Source organism: Centruroides sculpturatus, unplaced genomic scaffold (assembly GCF_000671375.1).
Source record: "Centruroides sculpturatus isolate CEXI.00-Female unplaced genomic scaffold, Cexi_2.0 scaffold58, whole genome shotgun sequence".
Lineage (NCBI taxonomy): Eukaryota > Metazoa > Arthropoda > Arachnida > Scorpiones > Buthidae > Centruroides > Centruroides sculpturatus.
The window spans coordinates 1,179,981-1,200,012 of NW_019384407.1; the positions used below are offsets into that span (position 1 = coordinate 1,179,981).

General features: G+C 27.2%; 1 protein-coding gene across 1 annotated transcript; it reads right to left on the reverse strand.

Annotated features, from left to right (window-relative positions):
• Positions 1-1,744: 1,744 nt before the first annotated feature.
• On the reverse strand, positions 1,745-19,414 carry LOC111618928 (ATP-binding cassette sub-family G member 4-like). The gene is made up of 10 exons (XM_023360558.1): positions 19,234-19,414; positions 19,000-19,145; positions 18,799-18,922; positions 15,957-16,071; positions 12,448-12,674; positions 8,699-8,797; positions 8,423-8,591; positions 5,955-6,055; positions 2,230-2,385; positions 1,745-2,145 (listed from the first exon to the last, which is right to left on the reverse strand). The coding sequence occupies exons 1-10, from the start codon at positions 19,399-19,401 to the stop codon at positions 1,804-1,806; spliced, it is 1,647 nt and encodes a 548-aa protein (XP_023216326.1). The 5' UTR covers positions 19,402-19,414; the 3' UTR covers positions 1,745-1,803.
• Positions 19,415-20,032: the final 618 nt, after the last annotated feature.

Below are 20,032 nucleotides of genomic sequence, written 5' to 3' on the forward strand. Positions count from 1 at the left end.
AGTTTATTTTAACAAAATCACTGTAAATAATAATAAATTTAAATTAATTCTTATGCGTAACAAAGACAGAATAAATAAATGTATACACTTAACAGAGAATTGGATACAGAAGAAGTCACTTATGAGAGCACTCTCCCATTTTCCTGGTTTTCTCTTCTATGTGTTACATTAGTAGGAGGACTCTTGTTAACAAAGCACCAGATAGTAGAGCAGTCCTTTAAATGAGTGCCATGTCATTAGCATTTTTAGAGCAGCAATCTGTATATAGAGTTTGTATGCAGTCTGTTCTAAGGAAGATTTATAAGGGTATATCTTTAATCTTACAGTACATTACCACCTAAGCAACATAGCAACAGGGCACTTTACACTATGGTATATGTTATATGAAGATTTGGTAAAATCTTCCATTGGTCAGTTTTCTAATACATGGACAGTCAAAAGATACAGAATCGTAATTACAATCAGCATCATACAGAACAGGAGCTGTCTCATAAAACATGATTTTATTGGACATACATATGAAAAGCAATTACATATTAAAAAGGTGACATAAAATAAGTTTATATGAACTGTAGTCCTTATTTCAAGTTGACAAGACATGATTAGTGACTAGATTTTGGAGGCCACAACCTTACTTTAAGGTAATATTGAACTTATTTGTTTTTATACTAAATGTTCTATTAGATAGCATTCAGAAATTTTGGAGCAAGGATGTTCATATCTTTTCAGCTAGACTACCTACTGTATTTCTAGGAAAAACTGAAGTGATTAGTAAACAAACTGCATTTACTGATTATTTGATAAAACAATAAAATTGATGATATTTAGGAGTGGATGCAAGGGGAGCTACAGGGATTTAAGCTCTCCCCACTGACAAAAAATTAACATTTATTTGTTCAAACTTCAAAACATTGTTTTTAAAAGCATTTATAATGACAAATATGGTTTATTAGATTATCCACAATACATTTGCCATGCATGTTATTAAAACGTCATTATTAATTTGTAAAAAAAGGGCTGGCAGAAATTACAATTTAATAATGCCCTTTCCGCCAGCCCTTTTTTACAAAGAAATGTTATATTTTTAATTGTGTTGGGATTATCACCTGTGGACATTTTAGACTGTTTTACATATCTGTGCAGAGTAGTAGCCCACAAAGAGTGGTCATCTCTGTAGTGAAGAATAGTTTTCCTGGTGATTGGACAGGGTGAGGAATGAGGATATGTTCAGTATATGTAATGTAATTTTTACTTTATTAAATTGTCATTATTAATTATTTAAATATTTTTAACTTTTGATTTCTCCTTTCCTTTGGATTCTTCTAGATCTGCTATTGATGATATAAAAATGGAAACCAATATTTTGTAAGTACAACAAAATTACATGATAATGAATTTTAACATTTCCAAGTGTTTCATAAGTTACATAGAGCACTTAAGACATGAAAAAGTGGCGAATTGAATATCATTAATGACCCTCTGTGTGATCTTGTTACTTTGGATAAGTGAGCATGACAATGAGGATACTCTCTTAAGCATTCTTGACTATATTGAAAATACCGAAAAATAATCATCCAGTTTATAGTTCAAAAGTTTTATAATATATAATAAAGAATGAAATCAAATATACCTGTATTATTCAATAATATTTTTCAAATTTTACATCAAAGATATTAATAATTTTTTCACAGTAAAAATTATTAATATAGAAAATTAATATTAAAATTTTATATTGTATCTTGGAAACTTTAAAATGAGCATATATAAATTTTAATAACAAAAAGTTGAGATTTAAAATACATATTAAAAATATTTAATTTTCAATGACAATAAGAAATATGCTACAATCCTTAAAATAAAGAAATATGAAATTATAACAATCAAATTTATATAAAGTAAAGAATGTGTTATTCCCATTTCTTGTAAGAAATATTCAGGATCTTGAAATATACAATATTCTGTAGGGCAGTGTAATAAAGTCCGATTAAAACTGTATGTAGAAATAAGCATTCCTTCAAAACCATAACGAAAAATTGATACGTAAGTAGTCCACTTCAAATATGATGGAATTACATTAAAACGAATGAAGAAACCACAAAATAATATATGTGGAACAATAAAACTTGCAGAAAGGTATAAAGCATTCTGAAATATGTTTTAAAGATATAGTAATATTAAAAGTTTTTAAATCAGTTTTTTGCAATTTATTTGAAATTATAAATAACTTACCTGAGGTTTGAATATTGATCCAAAACAAAGTCCTACAGACTGACAAATTAAACTGGTAAAGAGACAAATCAAAATAAAAATACAGAATCTGGGTATATCATTGATTTGACCTGTCATCCAGTATATAATACTTCCAAATACAACTGGCTGTATTACCTAAAATATTATGATACATTTGAATATTTAATAAATTTTAACATGGTGTTAATTGTAATTAAAGTTTTATAAAATAATAATTAAAACAGTTTTTTTAATTGCTTCAATTTGATCATTTATTTTATCTATAGATATTTTGTATACAAGAAAATAAAGTTATTCATTAATATTGCCAGAAATGTGCTTATAATTAAACTATATATTCTTAAAATAACATTGCAACTTTTATTTTGTATACTTTATTTACAAAACTTATATTATTTAGAATAAAGTGTAGCTAAGATTTTACATATTTTATATTAGTAATAATGATGAAATATCTAGAGAATGTAAAAAAATACTGAAAGTGAATATGAGAAAGAAGACCTAACAGAAAATCCTACAAAAGCAATAAAAAGATATGAATGTAATATTGAAAATACAGGATAAGAACAGTAGACTTTTGAATCATTCTACACATTTGTGCAGAATGATTCAAAAGTCTCCACACCCACAAGCATACTTAAACAAACTGAAGGGACATACTGTGATTCATTTATGTGTGCATGTGCATATGACATTAGATGTGTTAACATATATTAATAATTGTCTAAGCTGGAACACTAGATATATATTACACACCTTTCCAACATAAAAATTAAATAAAACAAACATTATTGAGTTGCTTGATAAGCTTCCATTCAGGTTCACCAGAACAAAATTTAAACAAAAATATTCTTTGATGCAATTGTCATTTGAAATCATAATGAGTGTTGAATATAAAGGATTACCGAATTTAATGCACACTTATACATTCAAAAACAGTTTCCTTCAGCATTCTGTGTAGAAACATCATACGATATTCCTACACAGAATGCTGAAGGAAACTTCACTGACTCCAAAGATGTCGTGACTGTTACAGCATATCTTGTTTTAGAGCATATCTATCCAATAAAGATTGCCATGCAATGAATACTAAAGTCTCTACTATTGATGCATTGTTCTCTCAATATAGCTTTGAAAATTTCTAATATTTCCATTGTTTGTAATTTGTGTTCATCATACATTTGTCTTATAAGTTATATTAAATTTTGGTGCTAGAAAAGCATTTTCCATGTGTTGCATTTCTATATCTCATTGAACCTTTGCCATAAAAAGAAGGAAGAAATGTACTTTCAATTAACCTCAATCCACAAGGCTAATGTTGGATGCAACACTTGCCAATGATATTTGGTGGAGTTTTTTTTTTGGAATGATGGATTTTTAGTATTTACCAATTATTAATAGATTTATAACCTTCTTTTGGAGTATTATTCCCACAATCTTTCCAAGAGGACTGCAATTTTCACCATGGTACAAAGAGCTTTCGCCACTGTTTATCATGCCAGTCATGTTTAGTAGATTAGACATGCCTAGTAATTATAATTTTCAAAGAGATACTCTCATCCACAACATGTCTAAAGTACAAAAAATAGAAACTCCACCAAATATCATTGGCAAAAAATGGCAGACCAGATGTAGATACACAATTTTTCTGAATTTTGAGGATGAAGTGCCAACCAAACCCATGGAAAATGCCAAAAAGCACATGAAAATGAAATGCAGTGACAGTTTGCTGCCAGAAAAAGTTCAGAAGCTGTTTGAAGAGGATCCCCTGTGGTCTAAAATTGCTCTGGCTGCACAACTGGACTGTGATCATCTGAGTCTGAAGGCAATTTTATCAATGTTAGCATATAATAATGCCTCTGGGCCTTGGAGAAGTCTCTGGGTGAGATTTGGTTATGACCCAAAGAAGAATCCAGAATCAAAAATATATTAGCAAATTGATTTCAGAGTCAGAAGTACACCAGGAAAAGAAGTGATAGTAGAAAGTAAGCATGGCAACTCTTCCTACACTCTATCCAACAAGATAAATCTGCTGCAAGCAAGAATCGCAAACTGTAGAGAGGAGCTGGCCTCAAAACCTGATATCTCAGAAGACACAAAAAACAAAAAAAAAAAAGGGTTACACTTTTGGAGTGGATCATCTTCTGCACTACCAACAGAATTTCTATCAGCTGTGTGATGTTGACATTCCAGAAGTCCAGGACATCATTCACAGTAATGGCAATTATGAAATGTATGCATGGAAAGAGGTGGCTGGTTAAAGCTTGGAGCTCTGGGATGCTGTCGTGAAATCATGATTAATCACATGAATGAAACAATAGAGAAATTAAAAGAGAAACAAGAAAGTGAAAAGATAATAGAACCTGTAATAAACCATATACCAGATAAAGAATAAGTTAAAAATTACACCTTTGTCAATCCAGCAAAAATTTAATAAAAATAAAAGGTTTTTTTTATGTAACTGACGAAGATCATTTAAAACGATTGAAAACATTTTTATTATATTAAATTTTTGCTGGATTGACAAAGGTGTAATTGATAATGGAACTGTCGGCAGTGCAGCCTAATGATTCCAATAATTTTTACTTATATGACTTGGAAGATGAACCCTTAGACTATAAAGAAATGGAGTGAATTTTTTAATAAGAATTTAACTTGTACATATCTCAGCTGTATTATAAACATGTAAGTAAATTTAGAATATTAGTTTTTTACATTTTCTAGAAATAAAAAGAAATTTGATAAGACTAGAAATATAGATAATTATCATCAAATTATATTATTTATCAACATTAGATATAAAGTTTAAATATAAATTAAAATTATATTCTTAATAAGATTTATAAATTCACATGATATAAAAGGATAAATTAATTTATTCATCTTTTTAGAGTAACCAGAATTTCTAAATAGAGAATCTTCTAAATGTAATTATAAAATTAACAGCTGTTAGCTCCTTCCTAGTGTTTGCATCATTTAAGAAATTAAGTACTTGACTTTTCTATACATTTCATTTTATTGATATAAAGATTGTCCACAAAGTTATTGTGATGTGAGAAATTTGTAACAACATTAAAGTTACACATTCAGTGTTGCATACAAGACCTGTTATGCATTTCCTCTTCATGGTAGATGGTATTACTGCTTAGTCATAGATGTTCTGGTTTTTGGACTACAATTTTTGTAAAACTTCTTTGCTGACTACATAATTTCCTGTGGAATTTGACCTGAATTCATGGGAACATTCCCAGCATTTGCTATATGAGAAACTGTAGTATCATATGTAAAACTTTACTTAAATCTTTTCTACTGCATGGTAACTTTTCAGATACCTTGTATATATTTAATTTCAAACGGAATTAAGAAAATGTACATAGGCAGTACAGTTGACCCCCCCTATAACACTGTTGATAATTCCGTTTTATATGAATTCCATGTTGTACGAGTCACTTAGATTTTACAAATACGTGTGCTGGGCTGTGAATGGCTCATGTATTTGTAAAATCTAAGTGACTCGTACAACATGGAATTCATATAAAACGGAATTATCAACAGTGTTATAGGGGGGTCGACTGTAATTTTATATTTTAATAATCTTAAAAAATTTAATTTAATCTTACTTGGATTGAAATAACCTACAATTATTAGTGCATAAATTACAAAATTATAATTTGAGAAGTTTAGAAAAAAAAAATCATACTTACATTGTAAGGAATATCAGCAAATGTTCTTGCTAGATAATAACTTTTGAGATTATACCATCTGTTAAATATTTCTTGCTGAATGAGAGCCATTTCATTGTTAACTAAAAAAAAAAAGTAAAATACACAAAAATTATTTTTTATTAATTGTAATTAAAAAATACGAAACAGATATAAATGATTTTAATATACAAAACTAACAAGGGAATCAATTATTGACCTTGTTACCTTATCATTGATCTAATTACTGTACTTATCAGGCTTTTATTTTTTGATATAATTTGACTACAAAAACTAATTTTTAGTGCTTTATTTCTGTTTTCCTAATTAATAAATGCACACTGTCTTTCAGCATTAATGTAGTTTAATCCAAATACATGCAAGTGCTTTCAACATTTTACAATTATCCAGGCAGAATAGTATTTAGAATATTCTACCTGAAGACAACATCTGTAAAATGTTGAAAGTACTTGCATAAATTTGGATTAAACTTAATGCCAAAAAACAGTATGTATTTATTAATTGTGTTAATTTGGCATCAAGTGTGTTCATCAGTTTTATTAATTTAATTCTATATTCCTTTTTGCAAACACTACAGAATAAAAAAAATTTAAATAATTCTGAATATATAAACATAAATTCCATATCTGCAGAACTGAATGAAAGATATAAAATTAAAGCTTTTTTTTTATTTTTATTTTTTGTAGAAAAATAGGAATCAGCTTGTAAAGAAAAAAGCTGTTTGTAACCCAATAAAAAATTATTTGTATAATAGATTTTTAAACTGCTTTAAGTAACTTTTATATAAAAATTTTATATTTTTATATCCATTTTAAGAATTCATCATTCTTTATTTTAATGAAAACTAATGCTGTGATTATAAATAATATAATGTAATAAAAAATTAAAAGTACTGTACATATTTTAAAACTTTTTCAATAATTATTTATTGCAGAAATTACAAGTGATATAATATTTTTCTATATATGAGGATACTTCAAAAACTTATTTTTGAAACTAAACATAAATGTTTTAAGGATAGGTCATGTGTTATGTAAGAAAATGCCAAACACATTTTATTAATTTAAAACAATGAATGTTAGAAAAATAATATTTGCATTTAAAACAACTTTCAATACAAGAGTGAATCAAAAGGTAAATTATATCTTCCCCTTAGAAAAAAATATAAAAAAATCACGCACACACAAAAAGAGTGATACAAATATTGTTTTGGAAAATAACTATTACACAAGTACACTGGTGCCTTGCACTTCAAATTTAATTCATTTCAATTTTTCCCATTAGTAATAATGGAAGTGAATTAATCCATTTCTAGACACTAAACAATAACCATTTAGACGAACATAAAACAACACATACACATAATTTATGGTAAAAATAACAATCAAATGCCCTAAATAATATATTAAAACATGAAAACAATAAGTAAAATATGTAAATACTATACAATAAAATGAAAATTGCATTTATTGGTCACACACTGTCAACTTTGGCATCTTAAACATAGCCAATGAGGTTTCTAAGAGACACAATAAATTTGAACAAATGAAGTATATGTACTAAACAAGTTACAAATTTGAAAATTGTTCAGTAGAGAGATATATTACCACCAATGCTAGCACCAAGTGAAAAATTTTTATCCCTTAATGGACAGTAATTATGCTGGCATACAGTGCCGTAACTAGGCAGGTGCAACAGGTGCACCCGCACGGGGCCCACTTGGAAGAGGGGCCCAAAATGCATGTATTTGTTTTATTACTTTCCCAAACCTAATTAATTAAGGGGCCTAAATGCAAATTCCTGCACAGGGCACAGGAATGGCTAGTTACGGCACTGCTGGCATATAACTTACTTCTTGAACTATTCTTGTGTTAATATTTAGAAGTTGTTTTAAATATAATAAACATTTCAATCAAAAGCCATCCAAAATTATTTTCCAGGAAATATAATGTTATTAGAGTAATAAGGAGTTATAGACTTCTGAAAAATAGTATGTTGGCATTTATAATGATGTACAGAAATTCATATTTCAAGAGTACCTATCTTTAAAATGTTTAAATTTCCAGTAATTTGATTATCAGTGTATCAAAATTTTTACAAAATTCTAACAGACAAATTACCTTCTTCTGAATAACTAGAACGAATTACAAAGCACAATCAACAAAAGATCGAAAACATTCATCAATTTTTATATTAAATTTCGTTACCGAACGTTAAAGGTTTTGTTGATTGCGCTTTCTAATAGGCACCTTAACATTTGCTTGATGGATTAAATCAAGCAAATTGATCAAAATATTATCTTGTATATTTCAAATATCATTTAAATTATAAAAAATTAAATATTCTCTCATCTAACTATTATTATTCTATATGCATCTTAGTGACATTGACTCAAGAAATTATTAAGAAATGTGAATGAATAAACAAGTAATAAAAATTGAAATAGTTACATGTTAGTACTGTGACTTCCATTGATGTAAATGCAATAAATACAAGAGTAAACAAGAGACAAGAAGTATTATCTTGTATCTTACTAGCATCATTGCCAATGCCATAGTACATCAATCCCATAAGAATTCCAATAATTATATGAACTGCTGAACTGAAATAAATTATGAACTGAAATAAAAATATATAATTTATTTATACAGTATTAACTTTGATAAAATATTATAAACATATATGACACTATAGTATAAGAATGATAAAAATACTCTATTACTTACAGGTTCTTTCATTATGCTTAAAACAGCACGATTGAGTAAAATGAGAAACTGATACCAGGTGTTTCTTGCATATTTAGGTGTAGCTTCATAAATAATGCTCTGTTAATTTGAATTGAAATATTAGATAATAATAAATGCATAAAACTGGAATGTAACAATTTACTAATCATTCAAGCATGCATATGAATCTTATGAGTTCAGGTCAATATTTGTTGGAGACAAATGTTTGTCCACAATAAAATTATCAGATTATGTGAGAGAGTTTGCAAACCATTAAATAAAAGATTTTGTTCTTTGAAACACACTTAAAATTTTAAGTTCAAGTATTTTAAAAAGGGCAGTCTCTTCTCACATTTCTAACTTCCAATGCAATTCTTTAAATCTAGATCAAAACTTTCCAAAAATTCAGTTATGTTACATGTCCCTTGTCTAGTTGAATTCTTACAGTCTAACATACTAATAACTCTATATTTTAAGTAAAAAAGTTTATGAATGATAATAATTGAACATTGATTATTTTGCGTAATATCAGTTGTAGCGTCGATTTGCAGCAAATAGAAAGTGGCCTCTAATTTCCCTTACTATTCTGTCTCTGATTATATGCTAAATTGCAAAAATTACATAATTAATGATAATTTGAAAGTAATGTTATAAGACCACCTCTACCTCATAGAGAAGTACCTAATTTTTCTTCGGTTTTGACTGGATTTTGTCACATTCTATAAATGTATTTTGAATACTGGGTCATATTTGGAAAGTAATAAAATTATCTCTAGAAAATTACAATTGCTTGCTTTGTCAATTTCTGAGCTCGAGTTATAAGTACTTTTAAACCTATGAAGCTCAAAAAGCCAATCCTCTTTTACCAATTAACTTAATAACATTTATTACTCTTTCCATAATTTCTTTTCTTTTCCAGGCAATTTTCTGTTGCAATGTTGACACTTTAATAAATAATGTATTAAAGATGTCTCTATTTTTTAGTTTTAACATATAGCTTACAATGCATTTAACATGAGATTTGCTTTCTTCATGTTCTTGAACACTTGGTACTGTGTGGTGCCATTTTTTATGAATGGACCTTCATTTTTGTCACTATATGCTAAGTATATAATATAATTCATTAGTTTTTACAAAATAATTCAACCATCTTCTATTTATTTCATTTTTAAATTTAAATACTGTATTAATCTAGGATTAAATAAGATCCTTTAAAATTGTTCCTTTATTCTATGAAAGCTGAAGCTTGAGATCCCAAATGCAATTAATAACTAATGTTATAAATCCTATGGTTTGATAAAAATAACATAAAAATGCTTTCTGATTATAATTTAAAATTTATATCTTTACTTAAGGCTTTGGGGCATTTAATACCTATATTGTTTACAAGCCTTAACTGGATCCATTAAATCCAGCCTAGTCTGCCACTGCCATCATGTGACAGTTGATAATCTTTGTCTCCATAAGCATCTTACTGAATCATTTCATTATATTATGTTTACTAGAAATCATCTAATATCATAATTATAATTTTAAATATAGTTATAAAGAATGTAAAGACTACTTTTTTATCTACGGTTTAACTGTAAGTTTTTCACTATTAGCATGAATAGATCCTGTAACAAATTAGGATTGTTTTTATTCTATGATCTTGCTACATAAAGCCGATAATCTCAGATTAAATAACAGGAATTTTAACAGTTTCGTCGCCATAAATCACCAGCAGTCAGGAGCAGTTAATGTCAAATGCAATACAANAAATAACAGATAGTTTATTATTAACTAAATGGTTTATTATTCATTTTTGGTTGTAATTTGAAAAAACTGTAAACCTATAAATTCCCACTGTTGCCTGTCTATTGTCTTTACTTAAGCTCCAGAACAGAGTTAGACAGATGAAAGACAAGACCAGATATGGAAGCCTTAGAGGCAGGAGGCCCTGATTAACTATATACGAACTTCCAATGCAAACTGGAAGTCATGTTATTTCAATTCAATGAAAGGTGTTAGATAGATGACTGGCATGATTCTATTGGTAAAAGAAAAGTATAATGTACTTGGGTAAGACACTACAGTACTAATTTGACATGGAGACCATGTATTTTAAATTAAATAAATTAAAAATATGATTAAAAATTGCAGTTTGGCATTGTGATGATGTAACAATAAATAATTGCTTGCACACTTGACACATACCAGTAAAAGGTTTATAGGTACGTGCATTTTACAGTACTCCGGTGTAGAAATTCTACTATTTTTTAAATAATTGCTCATTATCACTATGAGTTTTGCCCTTCCATCATTACATTATGGTATATTCTAATTTAATTTATGAAAATTAAAACTTAGTTTAATTGCTTTAACTTCAAATTCATGATACTTCAGATATAATATTTAATTTTCCATAATTTATATACATTTTTTAAAACATGTATTTTAATATATTTTTTGTTATGACATTGTACAGTTTAAAATAAATGTAAAAATGAATTTGTTATAAAAAATTTCAGAAATATTTGATTTCACATATACATCAGGGCTGACCAAACTTTGTCACTACAGGAGCCATATGTCACCTATTAGAAATATAAGAGCTGCATTCTCTATTGAAACTGTATTTTATATAACTCATAAGAAAGATGCAGTAAATGTCTAGAAGAGCTGCAAGCATATATATGTATAATTTTCATAATGTTTGTTTGGATAAAACAAATTCTGAAAACTCTCTGTTCAAATCTATCAATACTTTCATATAATATTAAAATAAATTACCAATTCAAGAAGATTTACCCTATGCACCCACTAAATCTGCCATTAAATATATCTAACCATTGATTTATACAGTACACAAGTTACACAATTTCAATTTAATACAATCAGAACAATGTAACAAAATATTATTTTACATGAAAGTTTCAGTTTAATACAGTATTTTAGTTCCTCAAAAAGTTCCTATAAAAATTCCTCATTACTACTTTTTAAAATTAAATATTTTCATCAATAACATTAATGTTTAAACCATTGGTTTAATCTATCCAAGACAAAATTGGCTGAAGGGAAAGTTGTTTGACTTATTTTGCTATACAAATTCCCCTTAACCTGCAGAATAAAAGCAATTTTGTCTCCAGGAAAGAAGAAATTTTCAGAGCTTAGCAAGTTAAATGTAGCTTCACATCAGGAAATTTATAAAGGATTAAACAGAAATAAAAGTCAAGTTATAATATGCTGATTACCTTTAATACTGTAACTGTTTTCTGGTGAAACTCATTACCAGTCGACCCCCCTATAACACTGTTAATTATTCCGTTTTATATGAATTCCATGTTGTACGAGTCACTTAGATTTTACAAATACATGAGCCGTTCACAGCCCGGCACACGTATTTGTAAAATCTAAGTGACTCGTACAACATGGAATTCATATAAAACAGAATAATCAACAATGTTATAGGGGGATCGACTTGTAATTAAGCCTTACTTAAATTTCACTAGTGTTATTGGAAAAAATTTTCTTCAAAAATTTATTTTTGGACAATTGAATCTTTTGTAGCATCTGATTTTCAATTTCAAAGTTTCTAGAACTTTTAACATAAAAAAATAATAATAAATAAAAATGAATTCTGAGATCTTATTTGAATATAGCTCGTATTTCTATAGATTTTACAGCTTTATTATTGAAAAATGAATTTAGAAGATTTAAATTTAAATAAAGCATTTGAAAATATTAATTTAATATTCATTAGAATTTACCTGATTATTTTTCAACAAGTTTGATGTACACATAATTTCATCTGAAGCTACTGCATCATTCTTATAGTTTTTCATAAATTTCATTAAAGAAAATGCATGTTTTGATTTCTCTTTCAAAGTTTCAGTTTCAGTACATTTGTATTTTTCAGCATTCACAGCAATTAATTTATTTCTCATATTCAAACTTTCTTCTGCAGTCATATTAACACCTAATGCTATTTCTATAACTTAAATATTTAATTAAAAAAATTATTTCAAATATTGGTTATCTTTTTTATTTATAGTTTTGTCTGAAAATTAAAAAATATATTCTATAAAAATAACAGATAGTTTATTATTAACTAAATGGTTTATTATTCATTTTTGGTTGTAATTTGAAAAAACTGTAAACCTATAAATTCCCACTGTTGCCTGTCTATTGTCTTTACTTAAGCTCCAGAACAGAGTTAGACAGATGAAAGACAAGACCAGATATGGAAGCCTTAGAGGCAGGAGGCCCTGATTAACTATATACGAACTTCCAATGCAAACTGGAAGTCATGTTATTTCAATTCAATGAAAGGTGTTAGATAGATGACTGGCATGATTCTATTGGTAAAAGAAAAGTATAATGTACTTGGGTAAGACACTACAGTACTAATTTGACATGGAGACCATGTATTTTAAATTAAATAAATTAAAAATATGATTAAAAATTGCAGTTTGGCATTGTGATGATGTAACAATAAATAATTGCTTGCACACTTGACACATACCAGTAAAAGGTTTATAGGTACGTGCATTTTACAGTACTCCGGTGTAGAAATTCTACTATTTTTTAAATAATTGCTCATTATCACTATGAGTTTTGCCCTTCCATCATTACATTATGGTATATTCTAATTTAATTTATGAAAATTAAAACTTAGTTTAATTGCTTTAACTTCAAATTCATGATACTTCAGATATAATATTTAATTTTCCATAATTTATATACATTTTTTAAAACATGTATTTTAATATATTTTTTGTTATGACATTGTACAGTTTAAAATAAATGTAAAAATGAATTTGTTATAAAAAATTTCAGAAATATTTGATTTCACATATACATCAGGGCTGACCAAACTTTGTCACTACAGGAGCCATATGTCACCTATTAGAAATATAAGAGCTGCATTCTCTATTGAAACTGTATTTTATATAACTCATAAGAAAGATGCAGTAAATGTCTAGAAGAGCTGCAAGCATATATATGTATAATTTTCATAGTGTTTGTTTGGATAAAACAAATTCCGAAAACTCTCTGTTCAAATCTATCATCTTCACTTTAATAATATCTTCAGAAGTCATGACTAGAAAGAGTTTTAAAAAATTATTTAAATAAAATTATCTAATGTATACTTATCTAATGAATTTTTATATAGTAAAACAATAAGATACTAAATATTTTGTGTGTCAGTTACAAAATGTATGTGTAAATGAAAATAATTATACAAACTTTGTTTTATACTATCCATTTTAAACCAATGCACATTAACATTAATTAATTAATATTATACAGAGAAGTATTTTAAATATTATAACACAATTATTTTTTTACTAATTTTAATTGACATCATATAGATAAAATCTAATAAAATAAGCTTATATCTTATGACATTTTAATGGTAACTTTTAATATAAAGTAGTAACATAAGTTGTCCAATAATGTAAAAATTATTCTATTATACAGTAGAACTCTGATTATCTGAATGTCTAATTATCCAAACCACCATTTGCCCTCCTTTTTCTTTCCCACTGATGTCATACTACAATTCTCTTACATCATGTAACTGCATGATCAGTGATGTCTATTTGCTGTGACAGATCCAAATGATCAGTAGGATGTTACTTGTACAGTACATTAATGAAAAATAAATATCTAAAATAAATACATGTACAACACTGCCATTACCCTGTAATTTCATTCTTTACATGTTAGTTCATTTATCTGAATTTTCAATTATCTGAATCACTTGCAGAATGAATCTATTCAGATAATATTTTGCATAGATAATCTATCTATGCAAAATATTAAAATGACTGTAAAATGACAAAGTATCATAATCCCTATCTTTACTCACAGGAGTGGAAAATGACTTCATAATAAACTGGACTTTGTATTATCCAATAATGGATAAAGGAAATTATACTGTAACAAGGAATTATTTATTGTGACATTGTCACAATGCCAAGCAGCAATTTTTCATCACATTGCATTTAAGTTCAGTTGTGTCATGCCCCTGTACATCTTACTTTTCCTGTTAACAATGTAGTCATGATGGTCATGCTAACTTCATTCAGGAAAAAATTTTTGAAATAACATGACTTCCAGCTCAAAGCAGAAGTTTGTATACAGGGTGTATCAGAATGACGTTTTAAAAATTTGGAGGATTGTAGAGGATAAAATTTTGCATGTTTTGATATACCTATATCAAAGCCAGAAATTTGAACTAAAGTGTCTACAGTGGTAGGAAGTGCTTTACCGCTCTTTACTTTGGTAGCTACCCTTCCGTCCATTGACGTCATGTTATTGCTGCAGATGGAAGACTGTAAACACAGAACTACAGTCGTCTAACTGAGCCTGTGTACAGGACGTTGTGCCCTTAGTGCTTGTTGTCCTTCAGGTCACTCCTTGCATCCACTGGTGCTGTGCTGTAAACACACAGCTAGTCAACGTGAGTCGAAGTTGGTGGTCATCACATTGAACATTTACTGTAATGTAGTGCAGCCACTGATTTGATGTACAGTTTGATTGTACTCTATTGTTTTGTCAATAAAACTTGTCATAAATACTGTATTCTGCTGTTTCATTCAGCATACCAACTGCATAGAATGTGCAAAGTGCTGTAGAAACGTTATATCACATTTCCGGCTATAGGTTCCTTATATCAAAATGTTCAAAATTTCATCCTCTATAATCCCCCAAATTTTTAAAACGTCATTCTGATACACCCTGTATAGTTAATTTGGGCCTCTTGCTCCTAAGCTTAAAGCCTAAGCTTAAGCTTTCCATGTCTGGTCTTGACTTTCATCTATGTAACACCATTCTCAAGATTAAAGACAGACAGACAGGCTAATGACAGTGGAAATTTATAGGTCTACAGTTTTTTCAAATTGCAGCCCAACAACTTAATGAATAATGTGTATTAATAATATATTGAACAATTAATTTTATCTTTAAGTAAATAAGGTAATTTATTATAGATATTAAAAAAACTATCATAAATTGCATTTTATCTATTTAATTAAAAAGCTTTCAAAATTAATAAAAATGCAAGATATTTTATACATATTTTTAATTTTAATTACATCAATCACATGACTAAACTGTTCTTTTTAAAATAATGTTTTCAAGAAGTTTTCAAAAACTAATATAAATTACATCATTATTGATGATAATGCAAGAAAAATAAGACACTAAAAATACATAAATTATAATATAATATAATGTAATAAATTTGGAATTAAAAAATGATAATTCTTACCAAAGTCAGCAGGATTATGATATAATGGACATTCAAGATTTTGACTTGATAAAAATGTTAGAAGATTGTTTGTCAATCCATCATACAAACATTGGCCTTCAACTAAGACATATAACTAAAATTTACAAAAACAGATGGTTGTATTATTTATAATTATAAAGAAAGAATGATTGAAAAATAAGTTAAATGAATTTCATCATTCATAAACAGTTTCCTTCAGCATTCTATACAGAAACACTCTTGAAAAGCCGTAAAAGTCTGAGATGTTTTCTTGTCTGAGCATTTGAATTCAAAAATAGATAAGTATTGAATTTGCATTTTGATTCTTGCTGTTATCTGGTATAGGATGTATTATATGACATATACAGGTATACCTCGACTTACGTCGTTTCGAGTTACATCGTTCCCGATTATACGTCATTTGTCAAAAAAGTATATGGAAAAATAAAAGCCAAGTTTAAGTCATTTTATTCGACTTTACGTCTGTCTGCCACAAATATTGAAGTCGTAATATCACTAGAAAAGCGTTTAAAGCACATAAAATCATATTAAAATATATACATTTACAAGTATGTACTGTATTTACAGTACATGCATTCGTAAATTTAGATTACTTTTTTCTGTACTATATTAAAAACTAAAATTTGTTTGTAAGCTTAAAATAGATCCTTATTAACCATACATTATTAAAAATGCATTAATAAATAAAATACAGAACTGGGAATGGTAATTTATGGTTTAGCCTAGTGACAAGTAGATTCGGAGACAAGTAAATTCGACTTACGTCGTTTTCCTGGAACCAATTAACGACGTAAGGCGAGGTATACCTGTAGTTATAAAACTTAAAATATTTTTCTGCACATACAATCAAAAAATTGAACCTGTTACCGATGTGTATCCTATAAAAGATCATCCCACAAAACATTTTCGAACTTTATGAAGTTCTTCTTCAGGTGGAAATGGAATACTTGAGAAAAAAATAAAACAGGAGATTTCAAATAGAAAAGTTCGCCAAATTCCGCTCTGACAGATACTTGTCTAGGAGGATTTCTCAGGCTGGTGATAGGTTGAGCTCTTCTTTTTGGTTGATGCATGTATTTTATAAACAGCCATAGCTTCTAACCATTTTATGTGCTCTGGGGGGGATGTGGTTGCAACGATTTTAGCTTTGTCGAGTTCTGCCTCAACGTCCTGGTCTGATGCATAAATACTTAAGGCTGTAGTGAGCCTTCTGTGTTGTAGATCAGCTTGGTGTTCCCATAATCTGGTCTTTAACAAGTGCTTAGTAGATTCAATATACATGAGTTATTTTTGCCATCTGTTATCCACTAGAGGGATAGAGTATACGCCGTACATTCTGTTGAGATCTGGGGGGTCTTTCCCATTTTTTAAGATTTCTGCTATGGTGGGGCCTCTTCTATAGATTATTTGTATTTGTTGTTTCTTGGCTATTTCTCCATATATTTCTTTAACATATGGGTTGAAGGTGACAGGGAGCCTTGTTTGATCATTCTAGTTGGTGGTATCCTTTGTATGTGCTGTGGAGTGTAGTAGTGTTTTGCCCCTGTACATCATACTTTTCCTGTTAGGAAGAGAGTTGTGCATGTTATGTATCTAACTCTGTTCGGGGAAAAATTTTTGTATTGAAATAACATGACTTGCAGTACAAATCAGAAGTTCATATATAGGTAATCTTGTGCTTTTCTCTTATGATTTACACATCTGGTGTTAACATTCATCTATCTAACATTTTTGTCAAGATTAAAGAAGGACAGATAGATAAGTGACAACAGTGGAAATTTATAGGTCTACAATTTTTTCAAATTGCAGCCAAATAATTTTTCCATAAATGCAATATTTACAAGCACATAAATGCAATTATTCTAGCATTTTTACAAAAAGTTTTATTTAAACAAGTCATACGAAGTCTTTCAAACTTTAAGGTTAGCAACTTCAATCACATGCGAGGCCATCAAAACCCATTAAACATGGATCACTTTTCAAATATTAATAGTAGACCAGTATTAATGAGTAGTCGTTGACCATCCTCTCTTTCAGGAGGAGGTCAATGACTATTTTTTGTTGAATTAACTTTGACTCCTTTCTTCAACTTGAATAAATGTTAAATATATTTATATATAATTTAACATTTTTATTATTATGATCTAAGGTTATAAACTATAATATATTATAAAAGAGGCTAACTTGACAGCTAGGAAAGGCTGATTTTGGACTACAAAAGTGAGAAATAATAAACAATTTGTAGAAACATTGTTTATTATTTTTCAAACATTGTTTATTAACATTGTAGAAACATTGTTTATTATTTTTCAAACATTGTTTATTAACATTGTAGAAACATTGTTTATTATTATACAAAATTTGCTGTACTTTTAAGCATTTATTCAATATTCATTCTGTTTATCACATTAATAGTTTAATAGTAATGGTTTTTCCTACTAAACAAATTACTAGTAGTAAAAATAAAGAATACAAAGTAATAATATTTTGTACCATATACTGTATAATAAGTATTATATAAAGTTAATTATCTATTTAAAAAATTACAAAAATTAATAATTTTTTATATCCTACATAACCTATAAAATGTGATTTTGGCATGTAACTTAGCCATTTTGAAAGCTCTTGTAAATGTTTCTTGAACCAGAGCAGAAAATCTCATATACAGTAGTTTATCTTGTATCTTGTATCTACACATTATGAAACAAATTCTCATACACAGAAATTCTTTAGAAAAATAAATAATTTTTTGTAATTTAATCAAGTAAATGAACATATTGAATTTATAATAATATAAAGAAAACATATCAAATATACATACTTTGGTAAACTGCTCAAAAACTTTTGCACTGGCTTGATGAATACTACATATAACAGTATGACCCCTATTTGCTAAATCCTTTAACATTGAAATACATTGGAAACAACATAAACTATCCAAACCACTGTAAAATTATAAAATTATTATTTAATAAAGTTACATAGTTAATCTGGACATTTATTTTCAAAAATATACATTTACCTGGTCGGTTCATCTAGAAATATTAATGATGGTTTATTAATAATTTCTTGTACAATACATAAACGCTTTTTTTCTCCATCCGAAAGATTACGTACAAGCGTGTTTTCACATTCGGTTAAACCCCAATAACGAATTGCATCTTTTACCTATAAAAAAAAAAACAATATCTTATTACAGAAGACAATTTAATAATTAGTTTTTTTTTTTTTTCAATGAATAAATCAATATTCATACTAATTTACACTTTTCTTCTCTGGTAACATCATTAAATTTTAAATTGACAGCTGTCATAAGTGTTTCTTTTAATGATAAATTAGGAAGAGGTATGCTATTACTGGGAACATAGCAGAGGAATTTCTGGAATGATTTCTGTATTCTCCTCTCTCCATTTACATAAATCATGCCATTTACATTTTTATCACTAAGGGGAAAAAAAANTTTTTTTTTTTTTTTTTTTTTTTTTTTTTTTTTTTTTTTTTTTTTTTTTTTTTTTTTTTTTTTTTTTTTTTTTTTTTTTTTTTTTTTTTTTTTTTTTTTTTTTTTTTTTTTTTTTTTTTTTTTTTTTTTTTTTTTTTTTTTTTTTTTTTTTTTTTTTTTTTTTTTTTTTTTTTTTTTTTTTTTTTTTTTTTTTTTTTTTTTTTTTTTTTTTTTTTTTTTTTTTTTTTTTTTTTTTTTTTTTTTTTTTTTTTTTTTTTTTTTTTTTTTTTTTTTTTTTTTTTTTTTTTTTTTTTTTTTTTTTTTTTTTTTTTTTTTTTTTTTTTTTTTTTTTTTTTTTTTTTTTTTTTTTTTTTTTTTTTTTTTTTTTTTTTTTTTTTTTTTTTTTTTTTTTTTTTTTTTTTTTTTTTTTTTTTTTTTTTTTTTTTTTTTTTTTTTTTTTTTTTTTTTTTTTTTTTTTTTTTTTTTTTTTTTTTTTTTTTTTTTTTTTTTTTTTTTTTTTTTTTTTTTTTTTTTTTTTTTTTTTTTTTTTTTTTTTTTTTTTTTTTTTTTTTTTTTTTTTTTTTTTTTTTTTTTTTTTTTTTTTTTTTTTTTTTTT